Here is a 23,546-nt window from a genome sequence, read left to right as displayed (position 1 = left end):
AAATCACAATTAGATAGAAATCTTTCCTAATAATCCCAAAATTCCAAAAAGTTCAGAGCTGCAGATAATCCGCAGCAACCAATTCCTAATTGGACTCAACTGATTAGGAAATAGATCTTTACAAGTACATAACTACCTCGATGTAACGGAAGACGCAAAACACAGATCAGAGCGAAACAGAGGAGCAGGGAGCGATCGCTTGCAGCAATGGAGATCATCGACGTGGGGGAAGCAAACCTACTGGAGCAGATGGATGCGATCGCTGTCCTTCGCCGCTCCTTCCCGATCGTCGCCATCGACACCGAGTTCTCCGGCTTCCTCCGCTTCACGCCTCGCCGCGCCGCCGAGGAGTGCAGATACCGCGACCTCAAGTACAATGTCGACAACCTCTGCATAATCCAGCTAGGAATCGCCCTTTTCGACGACGCCGGCAACCATCCCGGCATGGCATGGCAGATCAATTTCTCGGACTTCGACCCCGACGTCGACCCCTGCTCGCCGGCGTCCATCGACCTGCTGAAGAACAGCGGTATCGACGTCCAAAGAAACCGGTGCGAAGGTATTTCTTCTGTTCGCTACGCCGCTCTGATCCGGGAGAAACTGTTCGGTCACCACGGCGGTGCGTTCGTCACGTTCCACGGCTCGTACGATGTGGGCTATTTGATAAAGTTGCTCGCCGGCGGAAGGCCTCTGCCGGAGACATCAGGAGAGTTTATAACGGCGGCGAGTGGCATCTTTAACGGAAGACTCTACGACGTCAAGTACATGGCGCGGTTCTGTCCGGGACTACTCGGCGGAGAGGTTAGCTTGATGAAGCTCGCGAGTATGCTGAACGTGGAGGCAGACGGCGTGGCACATCAGGCGGGATTCGACAGTTTGGTCACCGGACTGACCTTCCAGGAGATGCATAAGAGGTGGGCAGTCATGGACGGTCGAGACTCCATGATTCTGTACGGCTTGGAGAATGTGTGCCATGAAATCAAGAGCGCTTCTTCTCTCGGTCCTCTTCGGCGCCCGTGGACTTTACCACCTGGAAGGTTCATGATTCCGCCGCCGATGGTGTGCCGACCTTTGGCTTTCCCGTCTCCATACTTTGGCGGCGGCGGCGGGCATAGCCCTGTTCCTCTGTTGCCGCCACCGACACGGCTTATCGGATGGTTCCCGCCGGTTCCACTTCAACACTCTTTTCGTGGGCCCTGTGTTGTCTTCATGTAGATCATGTCGGTTCTGCAGCGTAGAAATTGATTTTATGATTTGGAAAGCTGAATTCTGCAATCTGTTGATGTTTGTACTCTGGGATCGAAAGGTGTTATTACCTAACTCATGTTTGTGTTTTTGTTATTATTATTTTTTAAACAAGTCAAAATAGTGACAATTAAAAAAATCAGTTTAAAAGGCTTCATGGGAATTGGGAAAGAGCAAACAAATAAATAATAATAATAGTAATAAATAATTAGACAGTGTTAGGAAATTATTTTTTTAAGCAATTAACTACGTTGAGTCATTTGCACATTTGTTTGTTTAGTCTACTTTGAAGTTAGATAATTAGCAGACAGTTGAGTTAAAACTTAAAAGTATATATAAATATATCGGTAATTCTTGTTGGCCAGAATCTGGCCAGTTAGAATTACCTATGCTCCAATTAAAATGTATGCATGTACATACATGTAATTAATGTACACAGATGATATTATCAAAATAATCATGTGTATATTTACATGTATTGATTCTAGCTGGCCAGATTCTGGCCATTTAGCATTACCCTAAATATATATATCTTATTTTCCATCTGTTTTTGAAGTTTCGACTCCCCGACCTGATAGCTGTTTTCGTAGCCTTAATCTTTTACCCAATGGGATCCATCTAACCTGACCATTTGAAACGCGGGTATTCAATTGAGTCAACTAAATCTTCGCCTCGTGCTCTATCTGTTATCCTATCGTCTTCCATCGCGTTTGGTTTAACCCCATTCTGCAAAACCCTAACGTATCAGTTCATGGCGTCCATCAACCTCGGATGGATCGGCGACAATTGGTTCCCGAAGCCCCCGAATCCCTCCAAAGCCCACCTCTTCGCCTGCATCGGAAGCAACCGGAACCTATCCTTTCCCATCGCCGACAAACCCGCCTCCACCACCGCCGCCTCCGCCCCTGCCTCCTCCTCTGCTCCCGTCGCTGCCTCCAATGAATCCCCTGGAATATACTCCCAGATGCTCGAGCAATTCTTCTGGGAGTGCGAGCAACGCCCCGACTTCCGCCACACCCCCGAGGTCGACCGCATCCTCGCCGAAGACCCGTGCTTAGAGAAGAAGGACAACCCCACACCCGAGGAGGTCGTGGAGAACGAGCAGTGGTGGGAGGAGTTCAACCAGAATCCCGTGGTCAAGTTCCTTCGCCGAGCTGAGCTTATCGCCGACAAGGTCAACGAGATTGAGCTCGAGAAGAACAAGTACCCCTACCGGCGGGAGGACCGGGAGCTGTGGAAGAAGCTCCCTCATGTGCCAGGGTTGGACGGGCGGCCAATGCCGAGAAAGTCGATCAGGACCAAGGAGGAGTCCGACGAAAAGTTCTGGGATTTTGCCAGGCAGTTCTTTTTGGGGTTGTGGGGTTTCCGCCAGCGGCCGTATCCCCCTGGGCGGCCTATCGATGTGGCACAAGCGATCGGGTATAAACGGCTGGAGAAGCGGTATTATGACTGTGAGTTTTGGTTCAACTTTTTGGATGAATATTACACATTGATTCTGATAAAGAATTATAGTTCAATTTTCTCATTACGACTTCGAAGTATGATGCTTCTAAACTCAGTGATAAAGACGACAATTACCATTGAAATATTCGTCATAAATTTGTCCATTTGGATGTATTTTCAAAATATAAACAATTTACATTAATTATACATGTGATATTGTGCATTTAGGAACCTAGCAACTGATTACTACTTAGAAGAAGTTTACAAATGCTTAAACAGATACTAAAAGAGTTACATTTATTTTGTATCTAGGACTTTGAAGTGCAAGCATCTTTATATTGCCAATATTCATTATGTTCATAATCTTCTTGTGGAATTAATAAAACTAGCAATAAGTATAAACCTGATGAGAAAGAACTTTTGTAAGCTACTAACAAATTGTTGCTGGACCTACAAATGTCAGAGACAACCACATTGAACAAAGAAGAGTCTTGGTTTGCTTATGTTCTTTCTAAATTGAACATCACATGCATTGAGATAATATATTTGAGCATGTGTTTACTTCTGAGATTGGTTGCAACAATAGCACATCTTAGACTCACAATTACCCTATTGCACGCAATACATTTATGAAATGATTTTAACTTTAATGATTTGTAACCTTTTTTATGTTCAGATAATATCACATGCTTTGTTCCAATCATATGCATGATTTTCCCACTTGAAAGCAGTTCATTTAAGGGTGAATGTGTTGATTGTTCGGAAGATGCAGACAGGATGAGCTGTTGTAGTCCTTAAAAGTTGTATGGAGAGCTTAGCAGTTTGTTAATTGATTGAGTTGAATTTGTTATAATTTGTAATTCTGACCTCATATCCATTTCGTCCTTAAAAGTTGTATGGAGAGCTTAGCAGTTTGTTAATTGATTGAGTTGAATTTGTTATAATTTGCAATTCTGACCTCATATCCATTTCTTGTAATCTACCATCGTAAAAATAGTCATCATGAAAACTGGTGGCTGGTATTATAAAGATCGGCTTGGACGCACCAGAGGGCCATTGGAGCTTATAACTCTTAAAACTGCATGGGCTGGTGGGGTAATTGACACACACACATTTATCTGGGGTGAAGACATGAGTGAATGGGCACCTATCGGAATGATTTATGGTTTAGAGAAGGCTATTGCTACATGGGAAGGTTAGTTGCTCATGCATTTCAAGTTTTTGATTTCCTTGACAGAGATGAATATCTAATTGGTCATAGTTTTGTATTTTAATTATTTCTTTCTGAGTTAGGCATTTCCATGTTTTCTAGTCAGATTAGGTGCTGCTGCGACAGCTTTTCTTCACAAACTTCAGAAGGGTATACCTCCCTGGACTCCTCTCAAAGGATTTGAGAAGAAGACCTATAAGCAATTACAAGAAGAGGCTATTGAGAGCAAGAAACGTGACATGGCTGTTCTTGAAGCCAATGGTGGTATTTGGCCTGGTGTAAGAACTCCTAGCCATGCAATGTTTCTTTGGGCTAGTGGCTCTGAGCTGACCACAATTCTTGAAAAGGACTACATGCCCAACAAATATATCTCGAAAGAGCTGAGGTCATATATTCCTGGTCTTTTCCATCTGTCTCCAATCGCAACAAATGCCTTTTGGGTTAATAACTTAATATATTGGGCAGATTAGTTAAATTTGTTTTAGGAGTTTCTATAATCTCCATGCTGAACTTTGTTATCATATATGTGTTATCTGATGTTTGAACCCTTGACTGTTGGCTTGTGCAATTAGTATGTTACATACTTAGTGCCAGACTTTAATGCTTGGAGATTGAGAAACATAGGTTTACCAATGCTATTAAGGTGTTATTTTATTCTATGAAATAAGATTGAGAAGCTTATCAGAAGTCATCTAGGACAATCATCAAAATTTAGTTAAGAACTTAAATTTGATTGTCTCTATTGAATAATTTTTGGAGCTAATAGAGGCATAGCCAATCCCAAATTGTTGTGGCAAACATGGCTTGATGAAGATGATGATGATATTGAACAATCTTGGATGGGTTCAGTGTGCATGTTGTCTTGGTTATCTAACAATCGACCCACAATTTTATGATCACTAATCTTAATGTGCTTTGACTGCTCAATGAATGTGGTTCCTTTTCTGAAATTTCTGTTTGTGTTTCCCTTTATGTTAGAATTGTGTTTTTTACTAGCATCAAGTAAACTGTTTTCTTTACTGATGTTATTGCCATAACAGGAAAGATATTTTATTTGCAAATTGCATGTTTCTGTATGTCAGGATTAAAATTAATGTTTTACCTTCTTATGCTTAGGTGAAATTTTTCATGACATTACTCGTGCAATTTCAGTAAAATTTGCTCTCTTGTATAGGTATCGTCTTGCAAAAATCATTCCTGGATTAAGGCCATGGGAAGTTTTAAGTGTAGAACAAGCTATGGACCAGATAACATATGGCGGAGAGTGGTATCGTGAACCTCTTGGTTGGTACACGACTGGTCCGCCATATATCAGGTCCTGGAACAGGGATGTAAAGGTAGATTCGTTGCTACTTTCAACTTGCAGTTCTATTTTCATGTTCATCCATGGATGTCGATCCTTCAATTCGATCATATCTTAGTTGACATTCATGGAATTGACTCATTTTGTTTGGCTTCCACAATTTTTGGTTGAACGAGCCAGTTCATGTCATGTTAAACCACAAGAAGTGACCTGTGGTCTTGATCTATTCTGAGATTGGATCTTTTGGTCTTGGCCTGTTCATCCTGCAATTTGATCACATCTTAGTTTTAGATTCTATGAGTCAACGCATTTTGTTTGGTTTTTCACAACTTTGGTCGAATGAATTAGTTCATGTTAACCACTGCAACTGATTTGTGTTCCATCTGTTTATCAGTCTATTCGAACACAATCAATAATCATGATATAGTTGAACTGCTAACTTTACGGTGACTATTTTGAACTTACTGTTCAAACATATTGGTCTGCAGAGACTTTACAGAATTTTTCGAAGTCTGAGCTACCGAATCTACTCCAAACTGGATCGAACAATTCCTGGTTTTCGCAAAATCATGGAGAAAGTTAATGCGGATGCAGCTGCAAGAGATCAACAGCGCAAAGAAGAGATGGCTGCACTTGAGAATGCTAAGTCGGAAGCTAACTTGAGTGAACGTCGTGTCTCGTCATATCCCTAACCGACATGCCATTGCTCAATGAACCGCCCCTCTTCTCCTGCTCGTTTCCTTTTTGCCGGTTCAAATTGATAGATTATGGGAACATTTTGTCCTGACGTTGAATGCCAGTTGTCATCGCTATAGGGAAAGTTTCAATTTTTGTTGTATCAATTGATTTGTTGGCTACCAATCCAATTCAAAAATATTATTACTCTTATTGCAACTTTTCTATTAGTTGTTTCCGGTGGAATATATTTTCGCCATTCAAGTTTGTTTGAGGTTGCTGAGACTATTTATTGTTTCTTTAACCAGAGCAATGCTCCCAAATATTTTCGTTAATATTTCTCCATTAATTCGATCACTCTGATTTATTTTCTGGTTTTTGCTCTATCAGTTTAATCAGCTGGTTCCGGTCTCCAAGGATATTTGTGCATTATATGTCATTAGAAACTATTGTTAGGCGAATGGAATCATTTAGGGCAATTTATCTCCACACGAGAAAATTTCACCTCATATTTGGGTGTTAATAGATGATCTGGTGATAAGGCCGGGGGGCCCTCATAAGGGCAAGGTCAACGACATGTGGAGGTCAACAGTCAAAGGGGAGTCAACCCCATGGGCTCGACAAGCGGGCGGGACAGGCCGATCACTAGGCAATGACCTTCATACGAGAGAACAATCATCTGACCGTGAGCCTAGATTTACAATAAATGAAAGAAGATCATATGGCCGAACGGATAGTCCGCTCGGCCGAGGTGCAAAGAAGAGTAACGGCCGAGCAGTCTACCCGTTCGGCCAGATATTCTGGCCGAGCAGTCTACCCGCTTGGCCAGATATTCTGGCTGAGCAGTCTACCCGCTCGGCCATGGTGTCAGGCTATGAGAGCCGAGTAGGCGAGGACCCTGAACTTTCCCGGACGGACGACCACCTACGCTAGACCAAAGGTGAATATCCTGGCCGAGCGACTTGATGGTCGATCCGGGAAGAGGAAGTCAAAAAGTATGGGACAGTGTGGACGTCATCTTAGTAACCCCTGTTGCTGACAACAAGCATGTTCGAGGACCAGGCCATACTCAGTATCGTACGACGAGGGATTCTGCTGTCCCATCAAGGAGACGCTCAGACTGTAACAGTATGGTGTCAGACATGCTCTTCTGACAAGCCTATGCTGCGATATGGTACAGGACACGTGTACACCTCGAGTTGTGTGCACCAAGCTCCCATAGCTCTATATAAGGCCCTTAGACTTCACCGGAAGTATGAAATCTTTGATCTTGAAAGCCACCTTCTTGTTCTTTCATTTGCCTGATTTGAGCGTCGGAGGGTCGTCGTCGGGAACCTCTTCTTGGCCTTCTCGGCTCGACTTCTTTGTAGGTTCGCCGAAGATTCGTACGACCGGTCAGAAATCTACGTCAGCAACTCGGAGAGCGCTACGTGCCCAGCGTCCGTTGATTCAGCTTTCGAACAGGATCAATAGAAAAAAAATATTTTCTCTGTTAATGGCACAAAGCGAACAATAATCTCATTTTTCTTAGAGGAAGTTTTCAAACAAGTACCAAGGTAGCATCTGGGTTATAAACTACTCAAGCTTTAAAGTATTGAAAATTATTTAATAAGGTAATCAAATCAAATTTAAAATAAATTAAATCATTGAAATGATTATTCAAATTTAATTTAATTTTTTAAAAATGAGTTTAAACTTAGTTTAAATTTGACTAAGATTTATTCATTTAGATATTATTTAAAAATTTTATATTTTAAAATTATTTAATTAGTTATTGAATTTGATAATACAAATTTATTTATTTATTTTAATTTTTTTATTTAATATGTTAATAAAAACTTTATTAATAAATATCATCCACAAACATTGTTCATGAATATGTTCACGAACATTAACGAGCTAAACACGTGTTCAAACTTATTTATTTAATTTATGTACATATTTAATGAATTTTTTATATAATGATCTAACATAAATAAACTTTTAAATACTAAATTTATTCATGAACGTTTAGTTGCTCAATGACCAAGGGCAGAGATGGCTCTCGATCAAAGTGTTATTTGTTAAAATAATTACTATCCTAAATACAACGATTCATCAAAATAACCCTACAAATGAAAAACCTTGTAATAAAAAAATTTACAAATCTAAAACTTAAAAACAAAACAATTCTCTAATCTGCATCACCAATTCTAGATGCACAACCACAAAATATAGCATATCCCTAATTTTCACACCATACACAATGTTCATAAAAAAAAAAAGCAACAAAATGTCACACTTAAAATTCTAGTGACCAATTCTACGGATCTGAAATACAAGTCAAAATTGCATAATTAAATCCAAGAAAACAGAGTTTATTCAGAACTTGCTGGCTTAAAAGACCTAGTATACATGCCGCAGTATAGAATAGGGATAAATCTTAAATATACAAGTGATGTTGAAATGAAATTATTTACCCTGACTTGTGATAGCCCTTTGTTTCTTCGACCACATTTGCCCACATGTTTGCCATCTTTTCCGCATAGCTGACCTAAATATCATGAAGATTACACTCATTAATATCATTAACGTACCACAAAAACCTATAGAGCATTTAAATGAGAACCAATTATGTGGCCTTATAGATGTCTTTTTTTTTTCAATCGTTGAGGAAGTTACTTGGCATTCATTAGTTGTGCTAGGCAGAACATCATTATAGATATTTTGTTATCGTGAAAATTATTCCTTGTCTATCCTAATAATACTTACATAAGAATAATTATTCATGTTTATTATATTCCACTAACCAAACTAAAACTTACCTTTTCTATTCCTTATCAATTTTCATTCCCTAGGAATAGCTATTCCATTCTATGAAACCAATGTACAACTATTTATACTATTTGACTTCAGGAAGATTTTCTTAGAACATATCATTGAGCTATAAATGAACAAATGTATTGTAGTCTTATATCCTTATCCCGCTCTGCAAAGTAGGATGGTTCACTAATAAGCATTGTGGTAAAAAGGCGAATACGCTCGCCCCAAACGCCCCCGCCAACCCATTTCAGGGCCAACACAGAGGAGATAAATCACGGACGGCTACTAGCCTTTGGAATAGTGATTAGCACATAAGGGAGATATTGCCGAGATTCGAACCCCAAATCTCATTGTGACAACACCTCATGCGCTAGCCACTAGACCCATCCGAGGACCGAGGGGACTGGTTCACTAATAAGCATGCCTAGATGCATGGTGGTTAAAAGAGAAGGATTGTCGTTCTGTAAGTTTTCCTTTGCAGCGAAGAGTATACCTGATTACCAACGAATCCTTTAAACATCAATATAAAATCCTCGCGTCTCTCCCTGTCCAGCCTCTCAAGTTCACTCCTGTTGTTTTCCTGCAATAGAAATTTAAGCAGCACGTAAGACAATTATTAGAATAACCACACGAAGAATTGGATTGTATATTTAGATTTGTTTCTGGCTGTATTCACTGAGGGATCATATTGACTGCAATGTATTGGTTTCTATAAAGAAAAAGAATCGGCATTGCTCTTAATCAGATCATCCTATACCACTTTAGAATTCATAATCATACTACTAAGAATTATGAATAAGCAGAAAGACATTTAGTATGTCATTTGGCAATGAAAATGGTGGAAGAGGATCCAGATAGCCAACCTCAGTAGTTAAGCATACAGCTGCCTTAGCTGTCATTGTTGGTTTGATTTGAAAAAGAAAACATAGGGCTTGCCAATGAAATAGTCATGTTGTGTACATAGATATCTTGAGTTCCTAACCAAAAGAACTGAATTTGGATCAATTTATATGAATATGACCTAAAAAATATTGAACTCTCCCAAGACAAGACTAATTCAGAATCTGTAATCCTTAAGGAGGTTTTATCGGGGCTAATTGACAATGATTCAAGATTCTGGATTTTATCAAATCAAAATGGACATTGACCAGAAGGATTTATATATAACTTGAACTCCAACGACAGGAAGAACAACTAAGAAGATTAAGGAACTATCGATCATAAGATAACTAAGGAAAAAAAATCAAAACAAAATGAGTTTTGCACAGGAAGGTGCAACTCACAAATTGAAGGAATAGAAAAGACTAAATGCAAAATATATAAGAGATCTTGAAGGATAGTTAGAGAAAAGGAGATGACACAGTCCCCACAGAATAATTCCTCATCTTTTAGAAATTACCATACAAAATTACTACTACAATATCAATCAAGCCTTATCCCATTAGGTGGGGTCGGCTCCATACAAAATTACTGCTAATATCCGATAATTTGGGAGATGTGACTAGTCAACAGTTAATAGTTCACTTATTTAATTGCTATAAGTGCTAATAAACACGTAAACAGAGTTTTGCAAATAGAAGTTGGAGAGCCCCATGTCTTGAAACCAGAAACCAATATTTGATATAGTATGATATAGTTATATAAGATAGTTCAGTGAAAAAAATGTCTAGACACTAGACACTATTTTACAAATCAATGTGACACTAAACCAACGAAAATGAAAAAGTTAAATATCAAGGTATCAAGGAATAAAAGGATAAATCACTCAAATCTTTCATAAAAGTTCCATACAAATATCAATTTTGAGTACAAGTCAATATCCAAAATAAAATTGCTGATCCATGCATTGTTTTTACTAAAAATATTTAATTATATCTAAATTGACCCCAAATTGTTTTCACATGCGTGGAACCAACATTTAAAATAACATTCTGTTCTGTGCGAAAGTTTTGGCACTGTGTCGCCAACAGTTGGCATGCTTCACCTTGTACCAGGATGTTGTGTACCAAGCTGAATTTCACTCCTCTAAACACGTTTTCACTTTATTTAATTTTTAAAGGCTAGAATTTAAGCCGCAACTGAAATAAGATTTTATTCTACTGTATAAAACAATGTATTTTCCATGTATTAAATCATACTGAGATGAATTCAAATAAGTTTTAAACATTAATCTTTTTTTATTTAGATTTTCTACTTTTAAGTTGAATTAAAAATAATTTTACTCAAAGTTTGTTCTAAGTCTTTTACTACTTGTTTACTTTTAGAAAGAAGATTATTGAAATTGAGAAATAAGCTAAAAAAACTATCTTGGCACATATTGAAACATAACAATGAATGCAGTATCAGCATGGTGTGATACCTACCGGCACGAGCAATAAAGTTGATAATTTCAATTGTGCCGCCTGGCATGACATAAAATGTCAGACCATACATCAAGCTAACAATTTTGAGATGAACCATCAATTTCACAAGAATCACACAAATCCCAACCATATTTGGAGTGGAATATCACATAAGTTTTGTGTCATCCACAAGTCTAAACCTTCATAGATTTCATCCATCACCAAACCAGTTGAACCTGAACATCTTCCATCCACTATGCCTATACTCCAGCTCTCTCCCTAGCCAAACCTTTCGTCCCTACACCCTTCCCATCACTGAGAAAAAGGTATTCCTTTAGGTGAGATAAACCACACGTTTTAAGTGAATAAATTGGGTTGCAGATTGTCCCCCTATTGCTTTATTATTTTATTATTGATCTCTTTTATAATCCTTTAAGGAATCTTTTTTTATCCAGATATATCTCTTTTGTCGTTTATGACTCATATTCCTGATAAGTATGGATAGGCATATGTTCCCTTAATTGAAGAAGCTTCTAGAGAATGTTTCCCGCCGAATTCATCAAGTTATCATAAAGTTGTTTACTACTTGTACAGCCTCCTCTGCTACGCATGTTTCGGCCGATCAATCAAGCCAGCCGTGTATACCTTCTGTCAAGCATGTCTCAGCCGATCGTTCAAGTCGATCGTATATATATTGAGAATACCTTTTGTTAAGCATATCTCGATCGGTCGTTCAAGCCGGTCATATATATACTGAGAATATCTTCTGTTAAACATATCTCGGCCGATCGTTCAAGCCGGTCGTATATATATTGAGAATACCTTCTGTTAAGCATATTTCGGCCGGTCATTCATGTCGGTCGTATATATATTGACTATTGAGAATACTTTCTGTTAAGAATGTTTTGATCCAGAATGTACTACATGTTTTATAAGGTTAAGTGTCCTAAAGCTTGGTCAGGCTTTGCCCGGCCGAGCGCATATAAGCACATTGGTGCCCACTCGGCCCTCGCTCGACCGGTAATATACTACAAGGCTAAGTGTCTTTAAGCTCGGTCGGGCTTTGTCCGACCGAGTGCATATAAGCACATTGGTGCTCGCTCGGCTTTCGCTCGTCCGATAATATACTAAAGGCTCTATAAGGCTAAATGTCTTTACACTCGATCGAGCTTTATCCGATTGGGCGCATGTAAGCACATTGGTGCTCGCTCGACCTTCATTCGGCCGATAATATGCAAAAGTTGCATAAGGCTAAGTGTCTTTACGCTCGATCGGACTTTGCTCGATCGAGCGCATGTAAGCACATTGGTGCTCGCTCGGCCTTCACTCGGCCGGTAATATGCTAAAAGCTGTATAAGGCTAAGTGCCTTTACGCTCGGTCGGGCTTTGTCCGATCGAGCGCATATAAGCACATTGATGCTCGCTCGGCCGGTAATATACTATAAGCTTTATAAGGCTAAGTGTCGTTAAGCTCGGTCGGACTTTGTCCGGCCGAGCGCATATAAGCACATTGGTGTTCGCTCGGCCTTCGCTCGGCCTATAATCATATATTCACCCCACTATGGGCCTCTCCTTTTTCTCTCGACCCTAACCCCCATGTCATCCAACAGCCTATCATAACCCATATCATACCGTATCACCTTCTATCATGAATATTACATTTACAGCCTAAAATGGACACGTGTGCACAAAAATATTGTCAGAATTTACTGAAATTCATACTATATATATTGCAACTAGTTCCTTTGGAGTCAAATAATTTTACTTAATATCTACGAACCACATGTTACTCTGGTTTAGGTTCATAGTAACACTAAAAATAAACAGAATTCCACATGATGGAGTTCTTTTCCTACTGCATTGATTTATCAGGAGATTAGGTATAATGCAATGGTCTCAAATCATGCACATATTCATTAAAAATTAAATAAAATACCAAATTGTGTTCCTGCAATGCAAGAAAGCAACCTTACTGCCTTCAAGGAGAAAGCATGATCATCTGCCATGTTTGACTTGTTCAGATGCATTAGGAAGATACGACAAAATTGTAGAGATTAACAATAACATGAACCATGATGCAACACATTTTGCAGAATGGAACAGGAATGGGCAAGAAATTTCAATACTTCAATATGTTAGGACCAGATAAAATTTCTTTGCAATTAGACTAATTAAATTCCAAAGAAAACAACAACAATCAAGTCTTATCCCATTAAATGGAGTTGGCTATAGGTAAAGGCCCAGCTAACGCCAAAAATGCAAATTGACAGCAGTTCTACACAATGTATAACAAAAATGAGTAGGTTGCATCCATTTGGCACATATAGGTTGTATCAAGGTTTATTTTCCAGTGCTTAACATCATCAGAAATTAAAACCACATGCAGTTAGACAATATAACAATATCAGAATGCAATACGCGAATAATTATCTAAAATTGATGCAATATGATTAGGATGGAGACGAAATGTCCAAACAATTAACAAATCAAGGTGGTAATGGCAACTTCTAAATCTTCCCGATTAAAAGGCTGCAGTAGTGCACTTGCCATCTCAATTCTGACTAATAATACAATACAAGAACAACCAAAAAAGATGCAAAAAAAATATTATTGAAAGTATAAAAGATTAAGACGCAAACATTATTATTATTATTATTATTATTATTATATGCAGGGTCGCAAGATTCAAACACCAAAAACTCAAGTACTCTAACTGTTCAATATGTTCTAATCCATTATTGGTTTCACAAAAGCGGTTAAGAAGTTCATTTTTTCCCAGATATTTACCTTTATACACTCATACTCTTTAATAGCACAGATTTTAGCATCTTCCATGATTCTTATTGTTTCTTTCAGCTCTTCTATCCTTTGAAGGTTAGATCTGTCCCCAAATCGTATTGAAGATGCTCCCAATTTCTCTCTCCGTGCATGCAAGGAAGACAAGTCTGTAGTAAGTGTTTGGACTGCCAACAGTGCACTTGAACGATCTGAGAATGCACTGTGCAGAGCTAGCATCAAGCCCAGATATTCATGGAGAATATCCTGTGAAAATCACGAGGTACATGAGCATAAATAACAAGAAAATCTTCTTCAAATAAAGATATCATTGTATAGATGTATATGGACCAGCACCAGATGTTTGACTGTTTGTCCATTTAATTCTCGATAGAATCTACTTGTTCTCAGAGCTGCAGTTGCAAACTGTTTGATTTCAGCAGCTCTTCTTCTCTGTGATAAATGAGTGGCATTTTCTGTTTCAAATTTTGCAATCTTGACGAATGTCAAGCCTAGCTCACCGAATGTGTCTCCAATATCCTGCTGTGCTTTGACAAGCACCTCAGCCTGCAGAATAAAACAATTTATATTACTCAAGAATTTGCAAAAATGGTCACATGCATGTGATACATCAGATATCAGATAGACACCAATGCACCAGTAGTTCTCACGTTTTTTAATCAAACCAAAGAAACATCTCAATATCAAAATGAAAGGGCATTGGTAAAGGATTTTAAGATTTCTTTTAAGGGTAATTTAAACTTGCATCTCCAAAGAAGCTTATGTAAGCTTAAATAAAAATGTCTGATCAGACCAATATTTTTCACATTTGAAAACAAATTCCAAAACTCAACCCAAGAATCAATCTAAAAATGATATTTAATTTTCAAGTTCATTCTGCTTTTCAGGTCAAACTAGTTTTCTGAACTTTGTATTTAACTATATATGGTAATCAAGTAAAGGATATTTTTATAAAAATTGGTTAAATAATTAAAGATAATTCCTTCAATGCAATGTTTGCCAACAAAAAATGTTTGGGTCGGAAAGTAATCATTACATATTTCCTCAGCAATCTACATAAACTGAAATTAAAACATCAGATGACCTAGGCAAAATTATGAGATTACTTCACCAAGAAATCTCGAGCCCCTAAAACACACTCCCCATACATGTGACTGAACAGGTTTTAATGCTGAAAATTGCAGGAAACTAACAAATAGTAGTTGAATTAATAAAACTTGATATAGAACCATTACCTCAAGTCATAAGATGCTCAATGGCTGATTTATTAATTCTATAAATAGAAGTTAGCTTGTGTAAATGAATGGAAGGAAGAAAGTGAGGAGGGAAAAGAAGAAATCTAATAATTTTAAACTAAAGTTTACAAGCCTTCTTGTTCCTTTCCTTTCTTTATAGCTTTTGGATGTACAACAGCACAAGTCTGCTTTGGACTTTAGTCATAGAAGGGATTCCTTTCTGGATATAATTATCTCAAGTCCTCATGTATTGAGTAGAGGACAATTGAGCCTTGCAATTGGAATGAAAGTAGTTAAGTGGGACTCTAAGTTATTTGAGCCGTTGAAGCACTTTAAATGATGGAAACACAAGGAACTTAACCCATAAAATGGGAGTTGTTGCATTGCTTTTATTATTATTATTATTTTTTAGTTGACACCATATATCCAGCTACTAGAACCGACTAATCCCGGGATGACAAGCCCGGCCCTACGGAAATTTTCCTCTAGTCACTAGGGTAAATCGGGAAGCGCTCATAGAGGCCCATCCAGATGGCCAACGTTCTTAGGTCCATTTCCCAGGAGGAAAAAAATATCATGCAGTGCACCGCAGCTGAAATTCGAACCTTAGATGCCTTGGTTATCTATTGGAGGGTCTTACCATTGCACCATTGACCTAGGGGCAGGGGTTGTTGCATTGTTGAAGATAGTCAAAGAGTTTATTTTCCTCATTTAGACTCAATGAGAGACTCCAGCTGATTGACAGATGCTACTGAGGAAATAAAAAGGTGTCCCATGGGCTTTTGATTCTATAGACTCTAAGAAAAGGAGAAAATCATGTTAGTTTAGAGAGTAGATTTCTAAATGAAGGCATGTAAACCATAATTTTTCACCAAAGATGGAAGTTTTGGAGTATGCACAGAATTGTGTTTGCTTCTTTTGTCAATGAAGATATGTTTCTTATTTGATCGCACTTAAATAATCAATGCCTGCAATCTTTATTATCACAGTGATTCCATGTCCTTACACTTAGACCACTGAATATCCAAGAAATTCAAATTAAGATTTTAAACCCTGATAATTTTGTAACTTTGTCCCAATCAGTTGCCCATCCTCTACCAACCTTTTCCTCAATTTCTACATAGCAGATATGATAATCTATTTGCCAATCCAATCAAGGATATTTAGGAAATTATCTCAACAATTGAGGACACCATGTGATCACGAAAAACCAAAAACACCCTAAAACTGTAAGCAACCAACACATACCTGCCTGGAAGAAGTTGTGAGCTGCTGTTCTAGATCTTGCGCCTTCACTTTCCTTTCCAGGAACTCCTGATCCTCCTCTACCGCCAAGGGCTTTGCGCCTCCCCAATCATTTATCACTGATTGCTTGAGTTCTCTGAATATCTTCATAAAATCCCTTCCCCCCTTTGCCGGTTGAACAGCGTTTTGCGTCATCGCCTCCGCATTCCCTCTCGCCTCGCCAATGACCAGATTTGGCAGCATCCCCATTCCTCCTGATCTTGATGACGCCTCTGTGCTCACGGGTAAAAGCGAGTTGCCAGGCAACCTAAGAAATATCCTGAGCTCGTTACTCCTTCCGATCACCGGATGGGCAGCGAGACGATTGAGGTACTTCTCGATGGAAGAGCGGCGTTGCTCAACGAACTCGTGCTTCTGCATTACCTGTCCCTCGACTACGCTCTTGTCTGGACGCTGTGGGATGAAGTACCCACGATACGCCTCAGCGAGGCGATCGCCAAGGGCAACGACATCCTTGAACCGCCTGCGGACGCGAATCTCAGCATGGCCGCCGACGATCCGGGTGGTGATGAGGTAGGATACGAAGGATCCGGAGCCAGGCACGATGGAAGTGGCAGCCTCCTGCTCCTTCTGTGGGTCGGAGACGGAGATATTGAAGTACTCGGAGGCCGAGGATCGGCCAGCTCGAGAAGGCGCAGCGTGGGAGAGTGGAGAGGTGATCGAGTCGTGGACGCCGTCGCCTCCCTCGTCGCTGGAGTCAAAGAGGGAGAAGGTGGCGTCGGGGTGGATGCCCACGAGAGGAGTGGAGGCGATCGGTGCGGAATCGGGGGCCAGAGGGGGGTGGAGAAGAGGGTCGCCTCCATTAACCGCGGCGGGGACGGCGCAGAGGAGGCCTTCGCCGTCGCTGTCGCCGGCGAAGGTTAGGGCTTCCATTTTGTGCTCTACTTATTCGTCGTCTTCGCCCGTTAAATTAAACGGAGAGGATACGGCGACGCAGCGGCGTCCGCTATAGATAGCTAATGCAGAGCCTAGGTTGACGAACAACAAGCATGGTTATGTTCATTCAATACCAATACGAAGTTGGTTAAAGTTGTGGTTGGTTGTGTTTATGATCATTCAATACCAATAATACGAAATTGATTAAATAAATAAGATTGAAAAATTTATTAAATTAAATAAATAAATTTAAATAATTTAAAATTTTATAAATAATATTCATAAATAATATTTTTTATCAATATATTAAATAAATAAGTAAATTAAAATAAATAAATTTAAATTATCAAATTTAAAAATCAAATAAATAAAATTTTCAAACAATTAAATAAGTTTGAATTGAAAATTTAAATAACATCTAACTGAATTAATTAAGTTTAAGTAAGTTTGAATTAAGAATTCGATAACATATATAATAATCAAATTTAAGTCAAGTTCAAATAAATTCAAACTTATAAAAAAATTAAATTAAATTTAAATAATCATTTTAAAAATTAATTCATTTTAAATTCAACTATTTAAATTATCTTATCAAATAAACTTTTATATCTTTTTTACAGCCCTAGATCAGATGCAAGTTGTGGATCTAAACGACGACGAAACGGTCAAACGGATATATGTTGTCGAATGTGCCCCAATCAATGTATAATACAATAATTTAGTTTATAGATATATTATTCATTATTTTTAAACGCATTAGATTAAATCTATAAATACGTAATTTTAAAAGAAGAAATCACGCCCCGAGTGCATTGCAGCGTCATCTTAATTTTCCAGACGAATCTTGTTGATATAAGAACGTTGGTATGCTATAAGTACTTTTCAATTTTTCAATTTATCTGATGAATGATAAAAGAAAATGTATAGAATCAGATATATCATCTTAAGATTAATTGACCTAAACTAAATATCTAATATGAATTAAGTAAAAAGGAAATCATTCCAATATATGACTAAAAAAAGTTAATAGTTGATTAAGTGATATTCTAGATGGATATTTATGATTGAAATTTAAATTAATCAAGTATTTATAGTTTTATTCTTGACAAGAGTCGTTCTCTAGATTTACTTCAGTGGTTGATGAAATTTTTTTCTGAGATAGAGTCAACAATCTCTAGAACTTTAATTCGATATCTGAATTTAAAAAAAGAAATTCAAGATTATCGAAACATTTTACTGAATTGCTTAAGCAATTTTTGGAATATCTTATTTTACATGTACTTAACTTTTATAATATTAAAATCATAGCATACGTTGCCATTATATCCCACCTCCTTTCACTATTTAAAAAAATTCTTTATCTTTTTTTTTTAATTTATTTTATCCCTTTAAAAATTTAAAATTCTCAATTTCTACTGTTGCCACCATGTAGTGGTGTTCCAAACGATGAGGTTAATCAAAACCAATTTAGCTATTGAATCACATTGGGCTCAAGTGCTCGACTTAACTTTGACTCGATGGGTCTTTTGTGCTTGGCTAACGGGAGGCTTGATTATACTATGGATTACCACTCAAACAAATTAAGTGAGCATTTTATATCTTGTTTTGCTTCGTTAGTGGCGACATGCATTCTTGATGTATTTTTAATAAACTTTTAAAGAGACGAAATCAATTGTTTTAATTTATGACTACACCCTTCTCCTTTTTATTTGTCAAATTTCAACGGACGTATATTTTAGAAAAAAATTCCTTCCCTATTTTAACATGGATTGTAGTTAATCTCGTAATTTATCTTTCGTTATATAATCTTGAGACGGTTATCAAGAGCACTTAGGTTAGAGTGAGCATAATCACCTCTAAGATATCAAATTAATCTTGGAACATAGTCGAGCTGGTAATTATATGATAGATTTATAGAATTGAACAAGTGTCAAACTTCAACAAAGTCGTGGAAATACTCTCCTACATGGGATATACAATACCTTATTTACTCTCTCTCAATGGTATAAATACATAATCTAAGATGTCTAACTAATCCTCATGGATATAGCCAAGTTGGTATTTGGATTATGTATGTCACATGAGAGCAAGGATGTTTTTGGAGAATAAATTTCTCTCATTTAGAGAGATCGCTCGGTCACTATAATTTATTCCCTTAATCTCATTGTATGGATCGACCCTAGTAGGTACTTAGGGTGAGCGAGTGATTTTTATCACATCTAAGATATCAAACTAGTTCTTCGGATTTTGATGTTAATGATTATACACTCTAGTGATTAATTAAATACTTAAGGTTTGAATTTCGGTTATAGTACATTGCAAGATATTTTTGCTCTGAAAGGATGACAAAGATAATCACATGTTTCGAATTATTTGACGAGCAAAATATGAAGTCTTACTATCTATCCCATGATTAGTCAAATTGTAAATCCTTATATCTAGTATAAAAAAATCTAAGATATTAAATTAAAATAAACTGAAATTAATTTCTTTGATGCATATTATGGGAATTTGAAAATTAGCACATAATAATATACCATTAGCATAACAAACGTACTTAAGCAAAAACAAAACAAAAACAAAATTTTGAGGAAAAGCCAATATGTTTTTCCTAAGAAAAAGCAGAAAGTATTAGCAGACACAATGCCAAGAATTTTGCATGTGGTTGGAAATTGGATGATGCGCAAGAACCAAAATTGAGATGAGGACAAGGCCTAATCCAATCAAGACCTTTCCCTTTATTTCTTCTCCCTCTCGTAGGATATAGCTCCCTAGATTCCAATCCCCCTCTTCAACTTGTCACCAGTGGCGATTTTATTGCTTGTGCTCAATGATGGCGCTGTGGAAATATGCCAAAAGAAGTCCTCAATAGTTGCAGGAGAAGAGGAAATTTCCTATATCAGTGAATGAATTCAGGCCTTTATCAAATTCCCAGCTTCAATGCCTGCCGCTCGTTTTGCCTTTTTCCCTATTCGACATCGCTGTGCGTTCCTCCTCCTTCTCTCTCTTCGCCATTTCTTCTGTTGATTTCCATCCAGAGCTTGCTTCTTCCGCTCAAAGATTGTATCTTTCGCTCTCTACTCGTCCAAAGATCCCATCTCGCAGTCGAAGTTTACTTCTTGTCTAGGGTTACTTCAAGGCGACGCGAGATTGATTCGGAGCCATGATGTTGGAGGAGAGCAAGGGGAGTAGGAGGGATCAGTTCCCTGTGGGCATGCGTGTTCTTGCGGTGGATGACGATCCTCTCTGTCTCAAGTTGTTGGAGGCCCTTCTGCTCCACTGCCAGTACAATGGTTTGTCCCCTTTCCCCCCTTTGTTCTCACCTTGTTCGTATTTTTATCAGTTGAATCAAAATAGCACATGAGAAGGACTGTGTGTGAACCTTGGGCTTTCAAACAGCTGAATCTACCTGTTTTCATTACAAAACAAGATTTTAACCCACCGTTATCATGGTTTGTTTGTTTGTATGTATTGGTTCTTCAGTTACCACGACTGATAAAGCGATCACGGCACTGAACTTGTTAAGAGAGAACAAAGACAGATTTGATCTAGTTATCAGTGACGTGCACATGCCGGACATGGATGGATTCAAGCTTCTAGAGCTTGTGGGGCTCGAGATGGACTTGCCGGTTATCAGTAAGCCTCTTTAATTTATTCACATAGTAGCAGTGGTTGTTTTTATGATTGTAACTGTTATTATCTAGCACTTACTTTAGAATGAATGAAAAAAGATCTCAAGTTGATGTGTTTTTTCACTTTTGTTTCTTAGGAAAGGTAGAAATAATTTGGTTGTTGAATTGAAATGAGATTAATGATATGATGAGTTATTGGAGGATCTATGATGCAGTGTTGTCTGCAAATGGAAACACCCAAACTGTGATGCAGGGAATCAGTCACGGTGCTTGTGACTATCTGCTGAAGCCAGTGCGGATCGAGGAACTGAGGAACATATGGCAACATGTTATTAGGAGGAGGAGGTTTGAAAAAGGATGCAACAGTAGGTATGATGACCACAAGACTCAAGTCGCTGAAGATGGAAATGAGGCAGATGAACTCAATGGAAAAATCAACAAGAAGCGCAAGGACCAGAGGGAGGCTACCGACGAAGATGACAGTGATGACGATTTGCAAGAGAATGATGATCCATCTTGCCAGAAGAAGCCTAGAGTTGTCTGGACTATTGAGCTGCATAGGAAATTTGTTGCTGCAGTCAATCAATTGGGTATCGAGAGTAAGTGTCATCAAATTTGTTCCAGAAACATCTAAATCCATGCATTAAATGACTTGTTCCTTCTGATGCAGAGGCTGTACCCAAAAAGATCCTTGATCTTATGAATGTCGAAAAGCTAACAAGAGAGAATGTAGCAAGCCATCTGCAGGCATGCTTCTCAACTTTTGTATGTTATATAGAAAGATATTTCACTCCATTTTGTTTCTTCCATCATTAGCTCTTTATGCATCTGTTGTCTATGCTAAGTACGACTTTTCGCTTATTTCTATTATATTGGTGATGTTTCAATAGTTACTCGCGGCTATTATGATTGCAGAAGTATAGGCTCTATCTCAAGAGGCTCAGTTTAGTGGCCGGACAACAGGCTTCTGTGGTTGCATCAGTTGGAGGTAGACACTCGTCGTATCTGAATATGGCTTCTTTGAATGGTTTCCGAAATTACTATACAATTGGGGGTTCAAGACAACTGCCAACAATAGGATCTCTTCAATCAAATGGAGTTCTCGGTCGAATGAATGGTCAATCAATGATCGGAATGCAGGGGCTGCTGCCTTCCCCGACTGTTCAGCACGATGGAATGCACAAAAGCACAAGCTATACATGCATCGATAATTTAGGAAAGATTCAAGGGATCAGTCTGCTAGGAAACCATCAGATGAATTTGGAGTTGGAACCGAAAAATCAGTTGCCTGCCGGCTTTTCTAGTAGTGAACTTGCTACTGGTCCGAAAGCCAATTCTTTTCAAAATGTTACTAACAGTCACACGCCAGTTCAAGCGAACAAGCAGAAGATTCAATTAGGAGGATTGTGCGATTTCTCACCTGTCAAAATGTCTTCCTCAAGCACAGAGTTTTTTGACTTTGATCTTCAAGATATTTCTGAGTTTTCGGGCAACAACAGATCTAGTGGTGTCTCATGGCAAGGTGCTGCTGGCTCAACCGATGATCCTGCCAACACATTGGTAACACTTCCTCTAGGTCACAATGTCATATCTTCTGGTAATATTGGAGGAAGTCTTTCTTCAACAACTTCTCATGGATCCACCAATCCTTTCTATAAATCTCCAAACACAATGGCCATTGCTCCTCTGCATGACCCAACTACAGATAGCAGTATCAATAATCAAGTCCATTCGGACAATGATCTTAAATTACCTCATTTCAGTATGATGAACAACTCTAAACAGAGGTGGGGTTATGCTTTCCATCCGGGTGCTGCTTCAAGTGCTTACGCAAGTTCTTCGTTGCCCGATCTTTGCAACGACCATACAAGCGGCGAGCTTAACACGCCGGAGGTCATCTTGGGTGGCAACAGGCTGGATGTGAATGCAGTAGGCCAACTGAATTTTGCTGATCCACTTATCACACAGAATTGCATGACCGACGATAAGGGTGAATATGGATTGGGGAATCATGCCATTGTTAAACCTGTAAGGTTCTTCTTTCCTTTCTCCTTTTGATGAACGTTCAGTGCTATGTTTTCCGTGGCAAATCAAGTATGATAGATACAAGTGTTTTTCTTTCAGGACAGCGACGATGTAGCGTTCCCCGATATTGATATCTACTCCATTGGTGCTCGCATATAGTCAGTCTCTCATCCATGGATTTGGGAAACAGAGAGTGATTATATTAATTGCTGTAGATTATCCTTCAATTTCTCTGCACGATATTGGTTTACTTATTTTTCCTGTTTTTTCTACTTAGGAGGGAAGAAATGAATTAATTTATATATATATATATATATATATATATATATATATATATATATATATATATATACTGGAGAGAGAAGAATTATTCTCACATATTTTTATTTATGATCATTGTAAATGATTCTGTTCAGAATCTGAGTCAGATGAAGATCGGTTGAGATGATATCGATATTGATGGAAAGACGGACTTGGATACACTCGGTGTATGTGCATCGGAAAGACGGACTCCCACGTGGGTCTCAAGGATAGTGGTGATGAGACCGGTGGTACTTAGACTTTGCTCACACTCAGACAAGCATACGGAACGTTAGAAACCAGGGAAAAAGTCTCCAGCGCAGGTCCTCCAACAGTCAAGTTAGGTACTTTTTTCTC

General features: G+C 38.4%; 4 protein-coding genes across 5 annotated transcripts; 3 read left to right on the top strand and 1 right to left on the bottom strand.

Annotated features, from left to right (window-relative positions):
• Nucleotides 1–207: 207 nt before the first annotated feature.
• Nucleotides 208–1,215, top strand: LOC122010561 (probable CCR4-associated factor 1 homolog 11). Its single transcript, XM_042567081.1, has one exon. It carries the CDS (start codon nt 208–210, stop codon nt 1,213–1,215), a length of 1,008 nt encoding a protein of 335 aa, XP_042423015.1.
• A 728-nt stretch (nt 1,216–1,943) lies between these two features.
• On the top strand, nt 1,944–6,143 carry LOC122012806 (protein TIC 56, chloroplastic-like). The gene is made up of 5 exons (XM_042569449.1): nt 1,944–2,696; nt 3,686–3,883; nt 4,001–4,283; nt 5,073–5,235; nt 5,690–6,143. Exons 1-5 carry the CDS (start codon nt 1,997–1,999, stop codon nt 5,891–5,893), a joined length of 1,548 nt encoding a protein of 515 aa, XP_042425383.1. The 5' UTR covers nt 1,944–1,996; the 3' UTR covers nt 5,894–6,143.
• A 1,923-nt stretch (nt 6,144–8,066) lies between these two features.
• On the bottom strand, nt 8,067–17,359 carry LOC122012804 (sorting nexin 2A-like). Its single transcript, XM_042569448.1, has 5 exons — nt 16,300–17,359; nt 14,153–14,362; nt 13,808–14,062; nt 9,172–9,258; nt 8,067–8,409 (listed from the first exon to the last, which is right to left on the bottom strand). Exons 1-5 carry the CDS (start codon nt 17,227–17,229, stop codon nt 8,332–8,334), a joined length of 1,560 nt encoding a protein of 519 aa, XP_042425382.1. The 5' UTR covers nt 17,230–17,359; the 3' UTR covers nt 8,067–8,331.
• A 2,646-nt stretch (nt 17,360–20,005) lies between these two features.
• Nucleotides 20,006–23,161, top strand: LOC122012803 (two-component response regulator ORR24-like). 2 transcript variants are annotated; one of them, XM_042569446.1, is made up of 6 exons: nt 20,006–20,525; nt 20,716–20,868; nt 21,080–21,463; nt 21,535–21,629; nt 21,780–22,892; nt 22,989–23,161. In XM_042569446.1, exons 1-6 carry the CDS (start codon nt 20,396–20,398, stop codon nt 23,046–23,048), a joined length of 1,935 nt encoding a protein of 644 aa, XP_042425380.1. In that variant the 5' UTR covers nt 20,006–20,395; the 3' UTR covers nt 23,049–23,161. The 2 variants fall into 2 exon arrangements, with proteins under 2 accessions (XP_042425380.1, XP_042425381.1); XM_042569447.1 differs by having other exon boundaries at nt 20,008–20,525; nt 21,535–21,611.
• The last annotated feature ends 385 nt before the right edge of the window (nt 23,162–23,546 follow it).

Source organism: Zingiber officinale, chromosome 8A (assembly GCF_018446385.1).
Source record: "Zingiber officinale cultivar Zhangliang chromosome 8A, Zo_v1.1, whole genome shotgun sequence".
Lineage (NCBI taxonomy): Eukaryota > Viridiplantae > Streptophyta > Magnoliopsida > Zingiberales > Zingiberaceae > Zingiber > Zingiber officinale.
Note: the sequence above shows the minus strand (reverse complement) of the source record. Positions and strands in the feature narration are given on the sequence as shown.

What these genes read in the sequence shown, in the direction of transcription:
- LOC122010561 (XM_042567081.1), top strand. Translation starts at nt 208, where the DNA reads ATGGAGATCATCGACGTGGGGGAAGCAAACCTACTGGAGCAGATGGAT.
- LOC122012806 (XM_042569449.1), top strand. Translation starts at nt 1,997, where the DNA reads ATGGCGTCCATCAACCTCGGATGGATCGGCGACAATTGGTTCCCGAAG. An exon ending in GGAGAAGCGGTATTATGACT is followed by an intron (nt 2,697 to 3,685) that starts GTGAGTTTTGGT and finishes TCGTAAAAATAG; the next exon opens with TCATCATGAAAACTGGTGGC. An exon ending in CCTGGAACAGGGATGTAAAG is followed by an intron (nt 5,236 to 5,689) that starts GTAGATTCGTTG and finishes ATTGGTCTGCAG; the next exon opens with AGACTTTACAGAATTTTTCG.
- LOC122012804 (XM_042569448.1), bottom strand. Translation starts at nt 17,229, where the DNA reads ATGGAAGCCCTAACCTTCGCCGGCGACAGCGACGGCGAAGGCCTCCTC. An exon ending in TCACAACTTCTTCCAGGCAG is followed by an intron (nt 14,363 to 16,299) that starts GTATGTGTTGGT and finishes TTTATTCTGCAG; the next exon opens with GCTGAGGTGCTTGTCAAAGC. An exon ending in GACAAACAGTCAAACATCTG is followed by an intron (nt 14,063 to 14,152) that starts GTGCTGGTCCAT and finishes TGATTTTCACAG; the next exon opens with GATATTCTCCATGAATATCT.
- LOC122012803 (XM_042569446.1), top strand. Translation starts at nt 20,396, where the DNA reads ATGATGTTGGAGGAGAGCAAGGGGAGTAGGAGGGATCAGTTCCCTGTG. An exon ending in CAATCAATTGGGTATCGAGA is followed by an intron (nt 21,464 to 21,534) that starts GTAAGTGTCATC and finishes CTTCTGATGCAG; the next exon opens with AGGCTGTACCCAAAAAGATC. An exon ending in AGGCATGCTTCTCAACTTTT is followed by an intron (nt 21,630 to 21,779) that starts GTATGTTATATA and finishes TTATGATTGCAG; the next exon opens with AAGTATAGGCTCTATCTCAA.